Source organism: Sodiomyces alkalinus (assembly GCF_003711515.1).
Source record: "Sodiomyces alkalinus F11 unplaced genomic scaffold SODALscaffold_16, whole genome shotgun sequence".
In the NCBI taxonomy this organism is placed as follows: domain Eukaryota; kingdom Fungi; phylum Ascomycota; class Sordariomycetes; order Glomerellales; family Plectosphaerellaceae; genus Sodiomyces; species Sodiomyces alkalinus.
Genome location: NW_021167094.1, coordinates 198,955 through 219,551, shown reverse-complemented (window position 1 = coordinate 219,551; position 20,597 = coordinate 198,955). Strand labels below are relative to the sequence as shown.

Genomic DNA, 20,597 nt, shown 5'->3' with positions numbered 1-20,597 from the left:
GCGCGGTTACAATATCTATTATTTAGCGAAGAGAGACACGTTAGGCGTCCTTTACTCTTCTTAGAGATATCCCGACGTCAAATAATACTACTACTACTACTATAAGTCGGTGGTGGTCACAGCCGTTAGCTTCCCTTCGCTGAGGGCGTTTGTCGGCCTAGTAACATCCAAGGGGCCGGATTCCCTAACCAACTACAAAGTTAGTGAGCTCCCTTGTGAAACTTGCGAAAATACGAATATGTCGGGCGTACAACATGGGTCACTGACGTTTTTTGTTCCGCTATACCGTGGTGGCGTGGATATTCCAATTTCACATGTCCGTTTCTTTCAGCAAGGGCTCCAAGATTGTCACTGCTCGCACTTGGGCGTTCTCGTGCTTGCCGCGATGACCGTTTTGGAAACATCCGCGATCCCCCTTGGCCCGCCCTTGGAGAAAATGTAGAAGAGAGGAAAATCCACGTCACGGGAAGACGTTGCTTCACAAACATGCAAGATGCAAGACGCGGCAAGGGCACGCCCTGCTCCAGCGATGACCCGAGAAGCTAGCAGCGTGTCTTGAATAGCGGCATGCCAAAGAAGCCGAAGCCTTTGCGGACTAGGCACCAAGCTGTTAAGGCCTCAGGAGTTCAGCTGGTCAAGCTACCAGCGGTCCGAGAAAACAAGGCGCACGCTAGACACGCTCACACTGTTGTAATGATGAGATGGGAGATACGGACAAACTTGCCCATCCAGGCTCTATTAATCAAGTGTAGATATCACTCAAGGTAGACGACCCCCAACGACTTACGACCAGGCTCGCGCGCTTCTTTTCGTCCTGAAAAGAATGGCCACCAGGTCCGTGACCAAGCCTACCACGCCCTTGGCCTTCTCCACGGCGTTCAACATCCTCACCCATCGCCAAATGAATGTCTCGGCATCCTTGTAATCTTCAGCGTAGCAATCCCAGATACCCGTTGTCGCCCTGGTCTCTTGGCCCCGATTCGTTTCCTTGCTGCCATTCGCGCCCTCGCCGTCATCCTCCTCGACATCGCCCACACGTGGCCCAACCACCAGTGCCCTGCCGACGATTCCATCGTCGGCTACCAGACGCGTAGCTGCGTCAACGACGTCTTCGATGGACGCACCGCCGGCGCCACCGGCGAGGAAAGCAGCCTCGATGGCAGTCGGGAGCATGTTGGACCCGCTGACAAAGTAAGGGCACAACAGCGTTGTACGGACGCCGTGCGTCCAGGCGCTTCCGCGCAGGGCACGGAACAGACCCGTGATGGCGTGCTTCGAGGCCGTGTACTGGACCTGGCCTACGAAGGGGGAGAGGCCGGCCACGGAGCCGACGAGGAGGAGGCAGCGGTCCCGCGACGGCGACACCGACGACGACGACGAGTGCGACGACGAGTGCGAGTCACGCGGGGCCGGGTTCAGCTGACTAGGAGCGTTCCGCGGGAGCCAGAAGAGGGCGAGGTGGGCGGTGTGCATGGCGGCTGTGACGTTGATGTCGATGATGCGGGTGTCGGGCCGCGGCGGGGCGTCCGGGTCGGAAGGGTCGGCCAGGGGGTTCTCGAAGCGGTAGTTGGCGGGCGGCAAGTTGACGCCTGCATTGGCGACGACGACGTCGATGCCTCCATGCGGCGAGGCGCGGGCGGCGGCCTTGAAGAGGGCGACTTGGGAGTCCCAGTCGGTGACGTCGCAGTGGAAGAAGTGGTGGCTGGCGTCAGGGTGCCGCGTGCGGAACTCGGCGACGAGCTGCTCGCCGGCGGTGTCGTTGATGTCGCCGATGACCAGGTTGGCGCCGTGTGCGGCCCAGTGCCGGGCGAAGGCGGCGCCCAGGCCGAGAGCCCCCCCCGTGATGAGGATAGTCTTGCCGACTACCTTGGTTATGTCGTAGGGCTGGGAGGTGTCGATGGGAGGGGACAGCTTCGCCGTCTCTGTGAGATCGTGGTATCCCATTATAAATGGGTGAGGTATAGGTGCGGTGCTACTGATCTGATGATGCCTTTGTCGGAATAATTTTCACCTCTCCCTGTGACCCTGGCTCTGACGTCCACCTCGACGATTCACTCTGTTTATGGTCATCTCTCTGGGTCCGTGCGCTCGGTGAAGATAGGGGTATCCGGAGCGGTGAAAGATAAGATACCTAGTACAGCGATAACTGGCGCAAGATTGGGGATGTAAATTCGGCAAGGTACATTCGTGATGTACTCTGGGGTCTGTACCTCTCTCGCTCTACTCCAGCCCTATAATTACGGATATTCCCTGAAGGCCAAGGCTCTCGTTTGACGGGGAGGAGAGGTAAGAGATAGGACGAGGACGGAAAAGATGCAGTGGCACAAAGGAAGATCGATCTATCCGTAATTACGTTGCCCCCTTCAAACCCGAAGCTTACACTACACTCCCAATCCTCCTTTTCCCCATTTTTGTCTCGCACAAGGATTTTTTACAGACATGACCTGGTTCTTTGTGTCATCTCTTATCCCAGTATCAATATCAACATGTCGATGCCGAGTTTTTCTACAACGGAAGTTGTTGGTTAGCCCACCAGCCAAGCCAGCCCTGCTCGCCCTCTGCTCCATACGGATCGTCCAAATGGAATAACAGAAACGATCTATAACGCCAAGTTTTATAGGTCTCCACTCCCCATGAAGACTGTGTAACGTACAGAGTACGGAGCACGTATACGGAGTACTTCGTACACATACGGAGTAATTACTTCGTACACAAGACTTTCCGCCCAGTCTCGCTCCTGCTTCTCCCTAAAGGCCGGCCTAGACGTCTGGTCTCTATGGGACAAGGAGCAGTGTCCATGCATCGTGCGCCAGTCATCCTCCGCCTCGCGGCATGGCACCCTGTTGGCTGCGACCATGATGCTAGTTGCCCCGCGAGAACAGCGGCTCTAGGAGTGTGGAGCCCCTGTCAGCCTGGATCGCAGCTCTCTAACACCAACGCGGCGAGGATCTTCATGACGACTAGGTAGTGTAAACTGCCTGCAGTGTAGGTACTGTATCCGCAATACTTCGTAACTGATCAACCCCACGCGCACGAATGAGTCGGAATCTGCGGCTATATAAGAGTGGTGAGCTGACAGGACTGGCTGCATCTGAGGATGCGACCACCTTCCCCGGTCCGTTTCCGCGGTCGCACGAGGGCCTCCGAGTTCGTGAAGACTTGAGGCCAACTTAGGTAGGTGGCTTGTCTGCCTGGGGGCCCCAGGTGTCTACTTCGGGACTCGGAGATCTGGGATGTTATCATATCAGTCCATAATTAGTTCCCTGCAACCGGGGGATTTCCGAGAGTCGGAGATATCAGGACAAACCGCCTGTACACGTACACTACACGTGTACATTAGTCCTCAAACTCCGTGGGCCCTGCATTATTAATCATCTTGGATCAGTTCCGAGGGGAGTGGTCAAAACGGTTCGGCGTGCCAAGTGAGGATGTTATCATCCTTCTTCTTCTTTCTATTCAACACCCGTGGTTTTTCGTCTCTTGCCAAAAAGCAGATGATGTGTGCTTCTGGACTCCGGATTGAGCATGGGCACACCGAAGACCTGGGTTCTTTGTTACCGTCTCGTGATCGTGACATTCCTTCCACTTGAGTGGAGTCAGATTTACTAATCCGGGAACAACAACTGGAGGACAAGTGTTCGCTACCCCGGTCCGCTAGTCGTTTTGAGCCAGCATGACGTTATGGTGAAGCCTTCGATCGCACGGGCACGCGCTAGATCGAAGAAGCTTCTCGGCCGACGGCGTGGGCGGTGGTGTACTGAGACCGGTCTGGACTGCCCACTTGGTCTATCGTTCGCCAGGGATGAGGGCGGGGAAGTTTTGCTATGGGGATCAACGGAACCAGTTTAAGCCCAACACCCGCGACGTGTGTTGGAGCGGGGAATCTACACTAACGAGAAACGACCCGGTGAATGGAGTAGGTTGGTAGGGATGCAAGATGGAACTGGAGCTTTGGTTGTGGTTGTGGGTTTGCGAGCCGCTCGTGGGGCTTGTTCAGTGTTCAGGAGCGTTCAGGAACTTGCTGAGCTGACCTCCAGCTCCAGGGCAAAGGAGATTTGAGATCCCCTTCCTAACTACGAAGTAACCCGTAAGGTTTTGAGAACTTACTTCTCTTAGGACGCAACTGATGTCGACGGAAGGTGATTAGAGCGCTGAGGTATCCGTACAGGGCATACCGGTCGTTTCCAAAGAACGCTTCGTCGGTTAGGCAGGATGGAAGTCCCGGAATCGTCGCAATCACACGGATATATACACGGATATATCCATCGCCCTACTGGTCGATAAGCATGGTTGACATGGGAGTGTGAAGGGCTTTGACAGGTACGTGAGGGCCCCCACCCCTGTGGCGGGAAACACGAGCGGCAGATGGCTCCTCGAAGCAAGTTTCGGCGATTGAAGATGAGAAGAAGCTTGGATGGCGGAAGTGGTGATGGATGCTATGATGTTGGGTTGATAAAGTTGTGGAGGTGGAATCCTTCGTATAGAAAGCGCCCCCCTACGAAGTACGAATAGGGCGCATATGTCGGGAGACAAAGCTGAAGAATCGCTTCATGATATTGTCGGTCGGGAGCCAGAAAATAGCCATCTTACGGTAAGGTAGGTTATTAGGGGTCCCGGCTGAGAGCCATCCATCCCACCACGAACCCAGGTCACGACACAAAAGGACAAGAAAAAACTACGTCAGACGGAGGATGGAGCCTGTGGGTTATTGCAGACGAGACAACGTAATCAGGTACCCTGGATGCATCTCGACACAGAATTCTTTTTTAGGATAAGCGGCGTATTTCTTGAAGATCCAAGTGTAAGGTACTTGTGCATCCCGTGGTAAATGTACTTTGCGGGGCCTTCGGCATGCGACCTGCATTACCGCACTTGGTCGTTGTTTCTCCATCGTCGCCCGTATCCTACAGAGTAAGGTAGTTCGAGTCTATCCAGAGGCATGCTTTGTATGTTTTTGGTTGCTTTGGGGGTTTATTAATTTTTTTTGAGCTTTCTTCATAAGGTAACGTAAGGTATTGTAATTCGTATGGAGTACTTCGTACCAGGTACTTTACGAAGCGGAAGAGTTGTTTCTACGACAGGGATACCCTTGCACGACCCATCCATAACTTTGGCGGGCGCAGGGTGTACAACGTACACCTTGTATCTTGGCTGGGTTCGTTTGGAGGGATGCCACATCTCCATTATCTCGGACCAAGGACGCACACGCTGATTGGTCCCGAGTGACCTAAGGAATGGGCTGAGTTGGCTGCAAGCAATCACCTCGCAACTGCTTCTTCACACGCCTTAATTATTATTTAGGACGCAACTCACACATGCTGTTGATTGCTAATAAGGAGGAACCTCACTGCAAGGCCCCACCGACTCTCTCTTCACACTTTCAATGCTTCAAACCGACTCTCTTCCCCCGCTCGTCTGCTGCACGTCAGCGGATCATGAAGAAAGGGATTTGCGATCCCAGAGGAGACAGATGCAGAGACTTCGCTCGGCCGCGTCAAGAGAGAGCCGCCCACCAAGGTAGAGAAGGCTAGAGAAAGGTACCTGCATCCGACAGAGTCTGGGTCTGTTTAGCTGCGGCAATGGCATCTGTCCCTGACGGAAACGATAAGGATCCGCATCCGTCTGCATACGAGTCAACGATTGTGTCCGTACTTTGTGTGTATGTAAGAACCTGAAACCCCCAAGAACCCAGTGATCAACTACTGCGTCCGAGCCGGTCACATGTTCCGCATCGCGCGGAACTTTTTCAGTCATCCCTGTGAACTCGAGCAATCGGGAGTCCTTACGACTTCCGAACGAGTACCTACCTTATGTAGGCAACGCTCTGTAGCTGCTGTACCATGACGGGACGCATCCAAGGCAGGCCCAGGAGCCCGGGGCCAGGGATGGGGGACGGACGCCCATGTACTGAGTAAGTAGCGATTAGTGGTTTTAATACCCGCAGTCCGACTGAGGTGTACGTTGTAGGCTCGATGGGCACGATGGTAACAACGTGGGAGGGATTGGGGAGACTGGGGGGATGAGGGACTAAACGGAGTCTTCGGAACCGGATTCTGATGTTGATTAGCCACGACCCGCAGCTTCTGGCCGTGTTTTCTCACCGGTTTCCTCCGAACCGTGGTAACTAACCCCTGCACGCTGGCGCTTCTGAGGGGCGGCTTACAGCGTACAATGTACATACGTAGCAATCAATGTCCCGGCAGCAATGGCGCCATTGTAAGGTTAAAAGGGGAAAAATCAATGGAGAGGGGAGAGGAGGGGAAGATGGAGAGAGACGGAGAGACAGGAGGTGTACTTAGTACTCCGTAAAAGCCATATCGCGGTACTTGCATCTCGATTGGTATTAGCTCCAGCAGCCACAACTCGGCATATAAGGTAGACAACTCGTTAGCCACTCTGCTTGGAGCTGGTCAGGATCTCGGCTTTACAGGCCTTTCAGCATTCAGCACTTTAGGTAGCGATGATGTGTACCTACGTATGGGACATGATCCATGATGGGAAAAGAGAAAGGAGGGGAAATGGAAAATAAAGTTGACTCCGGTGCGCCAACAAAAGCTTAGTCACTCTACAATCACTTCGTACAATTACTTCGTACAAACACAAACACCTACCTTACTTCGTTCGTCTAAGGTAGGCTTTTTTCCTGGAGACTGTCCACCTTGGTCACCGTCGGTTACTGTATAATTACTGACTCCCCTGATTCCGCGTTCTCATCATTTATTAGGCCTTGTTATTTTCTCTCTCCCCCCGCCACCCTTTTTTTTGTCTGTCGAAGTACGTTTCAGGACCTACTCCAACTTTCGTCTTCTTAAAAGCACCTCGATCACGACAGGCGTTCGAGTCCAACGCCTCGATTTTGTACGTTCACCTCGTCATTCTGCCAAACTGGGCTGGGTAACATTCCTAGTGGCATGTAATTAATGTAATTAATCCGGAGATATGTGGTACACCGTCTGCAGTTCCCTGCAGCCCTTTCTTTATTTCTTTTTTTGCCCTTTTCCCCCCATCTTCCCTAGTCATCTAGTCTAGAGCCGCCGTAAAAGCCATGTGCATACACTTTGAATATAGACACGATATCCATACGGCCTAATATACATGCCACCACAGCTTTTTTTTTTTACGAACAGAAATGGCGGCATGGGCTCTTTATCAAACTCTCTCGAATTGCCTTCGTTTTTCCTTCTGCAGATACCGTCACTACTGAGTCTTCATCCACAGCCTACTCTGTAATTATTGACATCCTTCCCTCGCATCCCACCTATCGTCATCTTACGACTCCCTGGTACATCCCGATTCTGCTCCCTCAGTATCGAAACTTGGCCAATTCGTCTTTGTATATAAGGTAGATGTATTCGATGTATTTCGTACACAACTCTCGCGTCATTGCACCTCGGTTTTCAAATGATCCGCCGCCTAAAGCCCCCTTCCCTAGCTTCTCGTGGCGAAATGCTCTTCATCGGCCTTGCCATTCAACGTCACGCGCGCCGCAAAGCTGCCTCTAGGGTCATTGGGGCTCGTCAACAGCAGTATAAAAGGCTCGAGTCTGCCGCTCTACAATCTTGCCGAACTGACACGACCACAACTACAGCGACAGTAATAAACGAAGACAGCGTTGGACGCTTACCACGTTGCATGTTCATCATCGCATTGTCCAAACTCTGGGAAAGAGAGAGGGGAAAAAGAACAGAAGGTACGGCAGTAAGCACCTCTTAAACTCATCTTGCATTTCTCCGCAGACCTTGCTATCTGGTCCTGGTCCTAAAGAGGAGTCAAGTCAAGACCGTGTGCTGCGTGCACCAAAGCTGACCTTACCTTGGGCCAGACGTTCATGGTCTACACGTCCCAGTACCTCGCCGGATCCTGTCGCTCCCCGTTAAGCGGATTCTGATCTACGAAGCACGCAGCCCTGGCCCCCCAGGTTTTCCGATACCGTGTCGTGATCCTTGCCGACGTCCCATTGGACACCTTGTCATTCAAGCTTCGATAAGCCCCGGCAAGCGTACGGAGTACGGACTAGACCAACTGATTACTTCGTACTGGAGTAGAACCAGCCCCACTAAGGTTAGGTGGTGCCTTTCCCCTCCCACCCCTCCCCTCCCTCCCACTAACCCCACTAGACCCTAGCCCCATCAGCAGCTCACTAGCTCATAGCCCAGCACACCTTGACTTTCTTGGGGTGGTCCTTGGAGATAACCGGAACACCGCCCGAATCAGAGCCACCAAGGGACCCAGCAAACCCAAGGTCACTGAAAAGAGAGACGTAGCAAGTGAGCCCGACAACCTCCTACCCCAAGAGTAGGCACCCTACGCCCAGCCCCCTTTTCATTCGTCCTTGTCACTCTCTCTTTCCCACTTTCTTCTTGGTTGTTTCCCTCGTCGGTACTAAAGTACGTAGATACCTACTGCCGTCCCTCTCCTGGACCTTATGTTGTAATACAGAGTACCTTAGGTATGTACAATACCTTTCCCACCACCTTCTCCTCCCACCCCCCTTGTGTCCTCGTCCTCAAGGCTACCTCCCTCTTCGATACCTTAGGTACTGTACCTCAAGTGTGCAAGAGCCAATACAAAACCCTTGCAGCGCCTTCATCTCAATCACTAAAACACCCACGCCTCTTCCCCCCCTCCCATTTCGCCGCATCACCGCATTCTTCCACCCCCATCCATTCGCATCACCATTTTTTTTCTTCCCTTATTGATTGCTTTTTTCTTTCTTTCCCACCTACTCGCTTTCCCCCCTCTTCACAACAAACCACAGTACCGTGCTCTTCCATAATACCCCTCTGTTCATTTTCGCCGCACATTCATTGGTACCCTACATCATATCTTCATCGTTGCGCGTCTTGGCGTTCAAACCCATTGTATCGCGTTATCGCGTGTTTCGCTTGGTCAAGATTTATACATACCAAACAAACAATACACGTCGCATAGCCTCGTCGCATAAGTCTCACGTCCGAAAATTCCTTAGGGCTCATTGTCGCCAATATCCGCGATATCTCGGCGCATTTTCAAAAACCCATTTCATTGATTGTTGACCGACACCTGGGGTTCGGGAACATCAGTTCTGATTCGCGCCGCTCCTGCGATGAACCCGAATCGCACGAGCCCTCCCCCCCCAACAACGACCACGGAAGCGCCAACATCGGCGCCCACTTCGACTTCCTTGTCCTCGATGGCCACTCCAGCCATGACGATGGCCGCAGCGGGATACCCGCACCTGTCGGGTCGTTTGCGACCAAACGCGCTCCAGCGTCCCTATACCTTGTCGAATCCCCCAACCCAGTCCCTTGATCGCGAGGTGCTGCAGGCCCTCCCAACAGAGTCTCCTACCACTGTGATCATTTGCCAGCTTCCCAAAGGGATAACGCTAGAACAACTCCACCTGCTCGTGCTCTGGTCGGACGAGATAGTGGACATGGAGGTTTTACCGGAAACCCCCGGAGAACAGTACGGTTCCGCCAAGGTTGAGTTCCGATCAGCTGCCGGTGCCATGGAGGCGAAGAATAGGCTTGACGGAAAGCAGAACATGCTTGTGGATATCGTTGACTTGGCGGGTGCCTCGAGGAACTACGCGAGCGAGGCGCAAATTGGTACAGCAAGCGCCGACTCTTCCTCGACAGGGTCGTCCGCGCCGGCTTCGCGACGTGGTGCTCACTTCAGCGGAGCCTTTTCAGGGATGGGAAGCCTCTCGCCGCACATGGTCAACAGCTTCGCGCTCAACAACGAACTACCCAGCCCGGAGAATAGCGGACGGTATCGGGACTTGTTTTCCCCGCACTCTCCCATCGGAAATCACCTTAACGACCTCCCACGCATCTCGGGAAAGTCGCTGATCACGCACGACTCGGTGGACGATGACGAAACGCGCGAGCTCCTGAAGGATCCCGTCGCATACGCAGAGAACGGCGCGTCCACTTCTCAGAGACGAGCCACAGCTCCTCAGTTGCCCATTTCCCAGTTGGCCAGCTTGTCACTGAACACCAATCTCGGCCCCGGCCCCAGCCCCGGCCCGTCTTCCCTGCCACCGTACGGCCACCACAATGTTTTACCTCCCGGTCACCGTTCTGCCATGTCGCCCACCGCCACTCATGGCGGTGGGGGTCACGGAGCGCCTTTCGCCATGGGCAGCCCTCATCATAGTGGTCACCCCCCCTTGCCCGCCATCAACCCGGCAGACCGGAACCCTCCCTGCAACACTCTCTATGTCGGAAACCTGCCCATTAACACGTCGGAGGAGGAGCTCAAGGCCATGTTTTCGAAACAGCGAGGCTATAAACGGCTTTGCTTCAGGACGAAGCACAACGGTCCTATGTGCTTCGTGGAGTTCGAGGACATCGCGTGTGCCAGCAAGGCGCTGACTGAATTATATGGCCGCCCCCTCCATAACAGCACGGCGAAGGGAGGAATTCGTCTCAGCTTCTCCAAGAACCCGTTGGGCGTGCGATCGGGCCAGAACACGGGGCAAGGGGCGGGGCACTCCATGACCGGCATGATGCCTGGACCATCGGGCGGCTTCATGGCCACCAACGGACCCCCTCCTGGTCTTGCTGCCCCTCCTGGGCTAGGTCACGGCCGGTATGGTGGTGGGCCATCTACCAGTCAGGCAGGTACCCCTGCTGGCTTCCCAGCCGCTGGCGGTCCCAGCCCTGCCTGGGCTGCGTACGACAATGGACCCATGACACTCGGGGGGCCGAACTCAGGCGTGAACGGCCAAAATTCTTACATTTTCATACCGTCGCACATGATGGGCCGATAACTGATCCCGATACCAATCGCCAGAAATCTCCAGGTCATTGAGTGAGCGTTGTCATTTCGTGGGTTTTTGGGTTTTTGGGCTTTTGTGGTTTATGTTTTCTTTTTGTTTTCCTTTCTTCCCCTCCCACCTGTCATTTCAACAGGAACGGCACCTCGGGACTATCCAGAAAGCCTCCGAAATTTGTCGATGCATCAGATCACATGTGCATTTTTCATCGGCAACTAGCTGCCGGCCTTGACCAAGCTTAGTAGTTGGTTGGCGTCTCTCATTCGGCCGTGGTTCAACTGCCGTTACGAATTCGGCACTGCCCATGCTGAGCAGCGGCCAGCTTTGGCGATGGATGCGATTCGGACGACTATGTTTGATGATACTTGGCCGGCGTTCAGGTTTCATCGAGGCAGTTGGTTTTCGTCTTGGCTGTCTTTCTTTCTTTGTTTTCTTTGTCGTATTTCGCCCCCACCTTTTGGCGCAGGAGCTGCAATTTATTCTGGAAGGCATGGTATTGAAGCTAGGGGCATGGGAAAGGCGACACACATTCAACGGAAAGATTAAACACGGGGCGAACCTCATAGCCAGGGAGATACGGGATAAGCGATTCCTTGCTTTTTTTTCTTCTTTTCTTTGCGGACGGCGTTCTATCATTCCTTTAACTGCCTTGGGAAAGCGCCGAGAAGGGGTCCACGACGACGTCAAAGCAGCTAATGCGACATGGCACGAAAGCGATTCTATCCTCTTGAGGTGATCGGATACCGATCGCCCCTGTCACAAATTCTGGTTCGAAAAGGGAAAACAAACCAAACCAAAACGAGAAAAAAAAAACGAGAAAAAAAACTTTGTCGAAAAGCACGGAAGAGTACGGATGCCATAACGGCCAAAAGCTACATGAAGAAGCGTCGCGGATCATTCAAAACAACTGTTCGGTCTGAACGAGGTCCTAGAACACCCGGGAGACGACGTGGCCGGGAATTTCGGGTGTCGGCTACTGACCAAGGCAAAACTGGTCGGATTGTTGTTACGGAGTAAGGGGGAGACGGACACGAAGCATCACCCGCATCTTCTAAGAACCCTTCTTCTACCTCTTCCATTCTCTTGGGACTGGGAATCACGCGGCATTGTCATTCGGTTGAGCATGGTGCATGCATGGGAAAAGAGGAGAAGAGAAGGGTTGGCGCGCTTTTGCTTCTTTCCTTCTTTTATTTTCATTTTCTCTTATCTCTCTCTTTTTCTTCTTCGGCATAGATGACGGGAATGGGCGCATTCGTTCAAGACAAAACAAGGGGAGGCCGGAAAGAAGGACGAGGAGGGGAGTAAGACTATGTATGGGCCATAGCACTGGTGCTACTGTTTCCTCATCATCGACTCTCCTCGTTTCTTTGGCTTGACAGGAGTCACATTCCTTGTCATCGTTTACTTGTCATTTGAGCGCGATTCAGGTTTCTTATCCCGTCCCTTCACAGGGATCATGTTTCATGGCGCATGGTGCCTCGGATGGGCATATAAGGGCAAACAAGCCGTCGGGAATAATACAGCGGGTATGATGAGTAATATATTCTTGTTTGGATCTTGTCTTTCCAAGTGTTCCGTTGTCGAAAACGCACAAGACTAAACACCCTGTGCCGAGGGGTGTATTCCTCAAGTGACAGCGGGTGAAAATGGGCAGACTCGAGAGAAGGGGGTGGGAGGGATGGACAGGTCACCCAGACATTTCTCGGCTCGAAGGCATACAAAGTAAATACCCCGTCCATGGCGCATGTTGTGTGGCTGGTTGACCGGCCGACCTCTTGCCTTGTAGCCTGGGTTTCTCCTTTGCCTTAGGAGGTGGACGCGCAGCAGGAGCTTTGGTTGGCGGAGTTGTTAGGTTGTTGGCATGTTGGTTGGCATGGACCACTCCTTTATGCACTGCGAGCGAAGAGCACCCGAGGCGAAATAGAGGGATGTAGAATCTGTAGGCTCTGACGGCGAACCAGGATGCCTACCTTCAGTCCTTCTCGACCCCATGCCTCGCCCCCCCCCTGGCGCGGGGGGGCAACTCACGGTGTTCTCTCCTTAGTCATATAATCCCTGCCGGTCGAGACCCTTCGTCTCGTCCCAGGGAACTCGGGCCTGTTGCTGCTGTGCCGAGGCGGCACCTTAAGGCTGGGAGGTTTAGGCCGGCGAGGAGCTTACAGATACAGACTATATAACAACACGGACTCGGTCTGTGAATTGCCATGTCGTGCTTATGTCGCCGAAGCGCAGCCGAGACTTGTCCGTTCCTCTACCGCCTAAGTGGATTTGGCTTTCCCGCCCGGCGACCTCTTTCGTTCACTTGGTATGTACCTTAGCTTGAAAGTTTTGTCCCGGTCACTTGTGAGCCAAATCCTTGATGGCACCGACCCATAACATAAGCACACCACCTTGGAAAACTGTCTCGAAAAAAGAAAAAGAAAAGGAGGTCATGGGATAAGCTTAACTTCGGTGAGTTTGCGGGTACGGGATGACCCGATGGGAACGAGGCAAGCCAAGAGCGCGAGGCGATGTACTTCGTACGAAATATCACTTCGGCGGGTAAGGCTGGCGAGACGAGCGAACCAACAGAGAGGGGCATTTTTTGGAGGCGGGGTGCCACAAGGAGTACAGTGTGGGGTCATAATTCAGGGTCTCTTCAGGAGACCGAATTTTTTTTTTATACAGAATGTGCGCGAAGTCCGTTCAGCATTTGACAATGGGCGGTCTAGAACTTCTGCTTCGTGTGTTGGTACATACATGCAGTTAGAAGTGGGGTGAGGTGACAGGTAATTAACAGGGAACAGGAGTAGAAGGTCCACTCTTAAAGATGACAGACGTGCGCCGTCGATACGCGATGCGGCGGCAGGAGATGACGAGAGTGGCCGAGTAAAACGAACCTCTTGGTCAGGCTGCATGTCAGTGATTTATGGGGACAAACTCCCTGTCTCTGTCTCTGTCTCTGTCTCTGTCTTGCTTTCCACTTCTGCCAAGTTCATGACAGGCATAAGTGGAGGCGATATCAGGACCCGATATAGGGAGATGGAGACCAGATGAGAACCGGAAAGACTTGTGGTTTGTCGATGGAAATGAAATTTTTGTTACAGGTCTTCAAGATGTGAGTGGGGGGGAGTGTGGGTGGTACCAGATGCAGAGGCGTATGCAAGCTCGAGTGGGCCGGGCCTCACCGTGGTGGAGACACCGGTGAGGGAGCGGCGCTTGGGGTTGGGACTGGTGGGGCCATGTCGGGACACAGTAAAGTCTCACAGTTTTATTGTCTTGTCACACAGTATCATAGTGAGTGCCAACTAATTTCTCTGTACTCAGCAGTCATACGGATACCGACCAGGTCCCAAACACCTCGTGATGCAGAGAATACTGACTTTGTCCACGGATACTATACCTACCTTACGCTACTTCGTACAAATACGGCGAGGCTCGGATAACACACACACACACACGCCCCTCTCTCGCACACTCACGCACACACGCTCCGTCCCGCGTCTCACCCCACCCCCCTTCCGCCCCCCTTCCTGTGCTCCCATTCTTCTACTCTTCCGATGCTGATCCGTGTTACCACACCTTCGGTCACGAGACCTGCTGGCTTCTGGTTTTCTTTCGTCATGTTGACCTCTCTCCTACATTCGTCATGCCGCTTTGACTCGTCGTTGGTCGTTGCCTTGGATCGGGGAGACCAGGGGTTGATTGGGATCGGCGATGAACCTTGCCTTTCCCCTGAGCCATGTTGAAGAGCCACGAAGGCTATCCGTCGGCCGAGCGGGAACTCGGATCCAGTACCTGGACGAGGTATGTATCCGTTTTTATCTCTAGCGAATATCACAGGTATTACATGCATGGCCCGAATGGGTCCGATGCGAGTGATTTGGAATTTCGGGATATGTCTTGAGACGTGGAGTTCATGATATATGATAAATGAGTGGGGCAGATCATTCAATATTTCGCAGACCTCTTCGGTCGTGCGAAAGTGGAATTCGTCTAGGATGGCACTTGAATCATAATGAAAAACAAGAAGCATGCTACGAAGTATTATGGTTTCGTTCCCTTTATCACGATCTGAACCTCCCTTGGAACCGACGGTCTAAGTTCCGAGGGGGGAGTCGGAAATGTCAGGATGAAAAGGTCAGCCCCAAATTGCCAGACCTTCTTCCCTGACACTCGCGGACATTGATCGGAGAAAAGAAAAGAAGAAGAAAAAACCCCCCAGGTGCTTGGTCTAGGAAGAAACTCTCATTTATTTCATCGGCAGCTGTCCTGTGCAGGTCTGCTGTCGTGCGGAGTCCGGCATGTTCAGATGCCTCCAAGATCCGTATAGCCAGAGCCGGAGGCATGCATGTAGCCCAGCCGTGAACTCCCATCTGTTATTCACCGACCAAATGAAGCCCAACATTATCCCAACATGGCTCATCCGGTCCGTTCTTATATGTCAAGTGTACACCGGGTTTAACCTAGAACCATGACTAGATCATATCCTATCCGGGTCTCTTGGATCCGAAGGTCTAGAACTCATTTCTTCTCCTTGTGGCCACCCGGTGGTTGTCCACATATCTTGAAGCAGGGTGTCCCCAGCGTCCATGCCGGACAAGCCACCTGCATCAAGACCTCCCTCAAGGTTTTCCCAGCTCAGGAGTCCCGACAGCATCGGCGGTGCCTCAAGGTCCTGGTCCCACATCGGTATGTACCCGTCGAGGCTGCCATCCAACATCGGACACCCGCGGAGTCTCGTTGCTGTTGGGATCGTCATAGCTAGATCCTGAGCTGCCGATGAGGTATCGGGTTGTGGCTGACTCTGCACATCGAGCGCGGATTTCGGCGCCGGCTTATTTTGCCCAAGCTTCGCCAATCTGCCCTCGTACTTCTGCCGCACCACGCCAAAAACGATACGACTGGCGGCAACCACGTTCGTACCGGTTGTCGCTACGCCTGGAGGCATCAAGCCCTTCGTCTCGCGTCCATCCCCCTGGCTAAAACGCCCCAAGAAGACGCCGAACCGGAGCTGCTGCCGCGCGAAAGCGTCGTCCCAGGCAGGGCACCCGGGAAGGGGCATTGACAGACGAAGGCCCAGTATTGTCACCTGGACAAACTTCCCCCAGTCAATCGATGTCAGGGGGATCAAGGCAGAGGACGGCAGAGCGGCGAATGCGTCGAGGAGGCGGCGGAGAATCGGAAGCGCATGGAAGAGGCGATCAGGATCGATTTCCAGTGGTGCACCGCATAGGCCGGGCTGAGCCTTCTTTGGCTTGCCCAAGCGGAGAAGGGGAGAGGCGTAAAGGTATAGTTCGGTGAAACCTGTCATGATATGGAGGGCAGCTTTAGCACATTGTCAAGTCAGCACCGCTATTCTCAGAGAATAGGAGAGGCTTCACAATTCGGTCCAATAGCCCTTCGTCCGATTTGGAGGAGGTCGGTCTTTGAGTACATACATCCACTTGGCATGGAAGTCGAAGGAATCCTGCTGCACCATTCGCGGAACTGGGATTCAAGACCTAGCAGCATGAAGCGGGATTTCTTATCATCAACGTCAGGACCGGGACGGTCAAGCTTGCACGTCTCCTCAATGATATGGGCACAGCGAACGAGCCAGCTTAACGTGGAGTCTCCCTCGACATCAGAGCGGCGCTCCAGTACGCCGCAGCAGATGGAAGTCCATTGCGTATACTCGAGGCCAAGGGCAGAGAACTTGGCCCAAGTAGCAACAAAACTTGCGATTATGCCGCCGTCAGTACATTTCTATGGCGGAGAGCACCAGGAAGGCAGCGGAACGCACGATGACACAAGATAGTAGCAGGATAGGTAGGTGCGCATGCCGTCGATCTGCTCAGGGGTAACGGGGGAGTCTGCGGTGACGATGGTCTCGGCTGGCGGCTGGACGAGGTCTAGATCGTGTGCTATTTCGGCGGCCATTCGGACATACTGAAAGGCCTGTTTGTTCTTGGGCCTTAGATGGAAGGGATACCTGGTCGGTGGAGAGATGGGAAGGAAAAGGTTGTCAGCACATGCTCAGCTTAATTATTGCTTTGTTCATGATCAGGTAGGGTCTAACTCTCACCAAGCGCAGTAAATGAGGAGGCCTTGAAGCAATTCGACGGAGCGCTCACCGCACGCAACGAACTTAAGACCGAGAATCTTGCGGAATTCATCGTCGTACAGCGTGTGTCCCTGGAGGGAGCCGGCGCCCGAAGCCACGGACAGAATGGCGAGCAGAACGAACGGGCGAGACTTGGCCAGGGACTGGACGGTGGCGCCTGGTGGGAGAACAATACAGGGAAAATGAGGGACCATCTGTCTGAAGCAGTCGAGGAGGCGGGACGCCGAGTCCAGGTTGAACTGTGGCTTGAGGCCAATGGACGAGATGGAGACGGTGGAAGGGACGGCGGTGCTGTTCCCCAAGGATGGCCCAGGGGTGCCGGCCGCAGCATCTCTGGAAGAGGACGAGGATGTGCCAGAAGGAGACAAGTGAGCATGCGAGTGATAATCAGAGTTTGTATTTGATGGAGGACGGTCATTAGAGTGGGAGGACGATGTATGAGAACGGGGAGGGCTCGGGGCGAAGCCTCCGGGGTGATGGAATGAGTGAAGGGCGTTGAACATGAGGTCGTCGAACATGGGGGTGTGAATGTGAGTATCATCGGGGGGAAGAAGACTGTCGATGTAAGAGGCGTGGCGATGGGCGAGGGACTCCAGTGCGGCAGGACAAGCGTTGTCCGGAGCGGGCATGTCAAAGTTGATACTGAATGTCTGGGAGGGCCCCGCAGGGGGAGGACGACGGGGAGCTGTGTGATTCCTGGGGCCAGTGAGTAATTTTGTCACCATCACCTCGTCTAAAAGTCCCAAACTGAGGCCGGTTGGAAAGAAAGGGCAGAGAGGGGGAGGACTTACAGTCTCGACTGGCGAGGACGGCGTGTTCGAGGACCGGTGCGGAAAACACACTCGCGCCTGAACTCGAGACACCTAGAGACAGGCCAAGGGTAGTTTAGAAGCAGTCCGGATGCAGATGGGACGGGGCCGTGGGGACGGGGACTCCGCTCCGAATATGCGAAGGCTCACTCACCTTCGACAGACGCCGCTTCGATCACTGGGCTGGCACTTGACCTTGGCAAGTCTACAGGCCTCGCAGGCACTGTTGACCTTTGACCTCGGGGCGACAGTGTCCGAGCTGGCGGCGGTGGTGCCATTATAGCTGCCGTTGCTGTTGCTGGTGGTGGCCGTCGAGACGCCTGCTCCCTGGGCCAAGTCCATTTTGGAAGAGGTGGAGGTGAAGAAGTCGACGCGCCGTTGAACTACGAGCTGGTTTTATGCCGTATCGAACGTTGGGTGGGTTGGCGTCAGCTCCGTCAGTACGAATTTACACGTATAGATCGATTGTAACAGTCACTTTAGAGAGTTCTGAAGCATGTCTGCAGGGGAAAAGGGTGGAATACAGCATAGAGACATGGGAAAGAGGCGTTCTTGCGACATGTGTGAGCCTAGATGCGGTGGGAAAAAGAGAACGGTTTAGCGTTCGTTCCACTCCGTAAAAGCACCGATGCACTTCGGAGCTAATACCAAAGTGGGTACCTCCTGTGGAGCCGCAGCGAGGGACCCCGCGCCGGTGCCGGGGTTGGCATGAAGGTCGGGGGTTGCTCCTGCTCCTGATTTATATGATGGAGGAGGTAGAAGGGTTCGCGAACTGCGGCTGTGAGGTTAGAACTTAGAACCGGTAGGTTGTTCTTGCCATTGCCCTGGGTATGTTTCCCCATTGTAGGCAAGTGCTTCCGGTAACAAACGGCCCTATTGGTTTAACGAGGTCGAATAATGGACAGACATGGGAAGGCGTACTCGACCATAGGACTACTCCTACCATAAGGTACCTACGGAGTAGTATAGAAGAAGGGAAAGAAGTGCAAAGGCTCATTAGACCACGTATTTAGCATAGGTATCCGCCGAGATATCCGTCTCCCTTCGTAAAGCAAGCTTACACCCAGGTACATACCGTATGGCTGAATATAAGGTAAAGGTAAGGTACCTTACATGTAAGAACCCCCTGTGTCTGTCTTATCATACAATCATCATGCCGTAGACAAAATTTGCGCATTTGGGTTCCTGCTCGTAAAAAACCGCTCCAATGCCGCATCCAGCTTCCACACATACTTGCTCACGTCCTCCACGTGGTACCTGGTCTTCTCCTCGTCTTCGAACACAAGGTCTTTAGTGTCCACCTCGACTTCTCTCTTGCTCAGCTTCCTCCGCCCTGGAACATGCACATCCTCTCGATGCCTCTGGAAGTCCCTGCGAGCGCACCGCCCTGAGCAATATGTCGTCGCCCGGTCTAGGTCCTCGGCGCACTCTCGACATATCACCACTCCGCTGTTCTCGCTGCCCATCATGTCCACGTCTTCATCCGACAACTGTACGCACTCTCGCCCCGCCGCACAGCTGTGGTCCATGCGAACGTGTTCCTCCTATGTATACTCCATTAGTCCTATTTTCGATGATGTTTTGACCAAGCCACCTCGAAGGAAAGACTGCGCCAGGAGAGGGGGGAGAAAGAGAGAAAGGGGGAGAGAAAAGAAAAAGTAAACTCACATGCTGTGTCTCGCAATCCGCCCCCGACTCGTACACTTTCCGCCCCTTACCGACCCCAAGGCCCGCAAACACCTGACACAGAGCGCACGCCCGCACATCTTCCAGCGAGACCCCCTCCGGCACGCTCTCGTACACCGCATCCTCCACCTGCGGCGCCTTCTGCTTGCGCTCCCGCTTCTGCGCCTTGAGGCTCTTAGCCTGCAAATGCGCTGCCTGCGCCCGCCGCAGCTCCGCGAGCTTCCGTCGGTGCTTCTCCGCCACCGATTTCCTCCCTGCCGCCTCCGATCGCTTCGCCTCGAGATCCGCCATCACGTTATCCAGCGCCGCGCCATGTCGCAATGCCTCGGCGGCCGGGATGCATGATGCTGGTATTCCATGGTTATGGTCGTCACCGTCGACGTTGCTTTTAGTGGCGTCGCGCAGGAAGAGCTCCGCGAGCACCTCGCCCCGCTGCTCCCGGTCCTCCTCCCGGCCTAACCCCTCAAGCTTAGCAAGCACATCGTCTGCCGTCGGCGCAGCTTCGTCAACCGTGGGGAGTGCGCCCCGTACAGCTTGCGAAACGTCGTCCCATGGTTTCTCGCTATCATCCAGAATGGCGGTGAGGGCCGACCTGCCTATCGATCTCTCTGCCAAACCCCAGAGTAACGAAGCGCGCAGGGCGCGGCGATACCATTTCTCCTTCTCATCGGTGATTCGTGTCTCGATCTCTGCTAGATCTGCTTCGCGCGCCTTGAGCTTGGTGAAGAGGCTGTCAAGGTCCTCCTGGAAACCAGCGTTTCCGGCGAACCACTCGTCTGTATGCGGATCCTTGTATCGTCTCCTTAGTACATCGACCACCTCATCGTATGTGTCATTGTATCGTGCCCAATCCGCCCGCTCATCAGCCTTGATCTCGTGCGCTTGCGCCCATGCCTTTTGAACGGTCTCGACCGAGTCGCGTGTCTTTAGTCGACCGGCGCGATGTCTTTGCAGCTGGGCCCAACTCTCCACCATCCTGTGAAAACGATGCAGTAGGAGGGCGTTATTGCCATTAATGGGAGTTCGCGGTTGCCTTGGAAAGGATTTGAGAAAGCTCCAACAGAGATACGAGGCGACAAGGCCCCAATAACGAAAGCATAAGCCAGTCCAGTCACAAAAAGCGCCGTGAGTGATGTCTTCAGATATCGATGTTGGAAGAGGTGGGAATTCGGTTCGGTTCGCGAGAAGTCGTCGTCGAAGGAGTATCCACAGAAGTCCAGTTGGTATAAGGAATGGGATGGTTCAAGAGAATCGA

At 54.0% G+C, this 20,597-nt stretch overlaps 7 protein-coding genes across 7 annotated transcripts; 2 read left to right on the top strand and 5 right to left on the bottom strand.

Moving 5' to 3' along the window:
* Positions 1–779: 779 nt before the first annotated feature.
* SODALDRAFT_329539 (NAD(P)-binding protein) lies at positions 780–2,271 on the bottom strand. Its single transcript, XM_028610980.1, has one exon. It carries the CDS (start codon positions 1,942–1,944, stop codon positions 784–786), a length of 1,161 nt encoding a protein of 386 aa, XP_028462485.1. The 5' UTR covers positions 1,945–2,271; the 3' UTR covers positions 780–783.
* A 3,044-nt stretch (positions 2,272–5,315) lies between these two features.
* Positions 5,316–7,102, top strand: SODALDRAFT_382252 (hypothetical protein; the record flags this gene model as incomplete). The annotated part of the gene is made up of 8 exons (XM_028615217.1): positions 5,316–5,517; positions 5,572–5,655; positions 5,693–5,778; positions 5,831–5,904; positions 5,968–5,984; positions 6,068–6,216; positions 6,833–6,894; positions 7,017–7,102. The coding sequence occupies 8 exons, from the start codon at positions 5,316–5,318 to the stop codon at positions 7,027–7,029; spliced, it is 687 nt and encodes a 228-aa protein (XP_028462484.1). The 3' UTR covers positions 7,030–7,102.
* A 2,085-nt stretch (positions 7,103–9,187) lies between these two features.
* Positions 9,188–10,756, top strand: SODALDRAFT_321351 (hypothetical protein; the record flags this gene model as incomplete). Its single annotated transcript, XM_028609613.1, has 1 exon — positions 9,188–10,756. One exon carries the CDS (start codon positions 9,188–9,190, stop codon positions 10,754–10,756), a length of 1,569 nt encoding a protein of 522 aa, XP_028462483.1.
* A 67-nt stretch (positions 10,757–10,823) lies between these two features.
* SODALDRAFT_82756 (hypothetical protein) lies at positions 10,824–11,645 on the bottom strand. The gene has a single exon (XM_028615721.1). The coding sequence runs from the start codon at positions 11,396–11,398 to the stop codon at positions 10,892–10,894; it is 507 nt and encodes a 168-aa protein (XP_028462482.1). The 5' UTR covers positions 11,399–11,645; the 3' UTR covers positions 10,824–10,891.
* A 2,464-nt stretch (positions 11,646–14,109) lies between these two features.
* Positions 14,110–15,000, bottom strand: SODALDRAFT_82694 (hypothetical protein). Its single transcript, XM_028615720.1, has one exon. It carries the CDS (start codon positions 14,775–14,777, stop codon positions 14,247–14,249), a length of 531 nt encoding a protein of 176 aa, XP_028462481.1. The 5' UTR covers positions 14,778–15,000; the 3' UTR covers positions 14,110–14,246.
* SODALDRAFT_329536 (hypothetical protein) lies at positions 14,952–18,323 on the bottom strand. The gene is made up of 6 exons (XM_028610979.1): positions 17,811–18,323; positions 17,639–17,710; positions 16,809–17,543; positions 16,527–16,715; positions 16,183–16,460; positions 14,952–16,069 (listed from the first exon to the last, which is right to left on the bottom strand). The coding sequence occupies exons 1-6, from the start codon at positions 17,996–17,998 to the stop codon at positions 15,225–15,227; spliced, it is 2,307 nt and encodes a 768-aa protein (XP_028462480.1). The 5' UTR covers positions 17,999–18,323; the 3' UTR covers positions 14,952–15,224.
* A 308-nt stretch (positions 18,324–18,631) lies between these two features.
* On the bottom strand, positions 18,632–20,567 carry SODALDRAFT_329534 (hypothetical protein). The gene is made up of 2 exons (XM_028610978.1): positions 19,325–20,567; positions 18,632–19,200 (listed from the first exon to the last, which is right to left on the bottom strand). Exons 1-2 carry the CDS (start codon positions 20,315–20,317, stop codon positions 18,808–18,810), a joined length of 1,386 nt encoding a protein of 461 aa, XP_028462479.1. The 5' UTR covers positions 20,318–20,567; the 3' UTR covers positions 18,632–18,807.
* Positions 20,568–20,597: the final 30 nt, after the last annotated feature.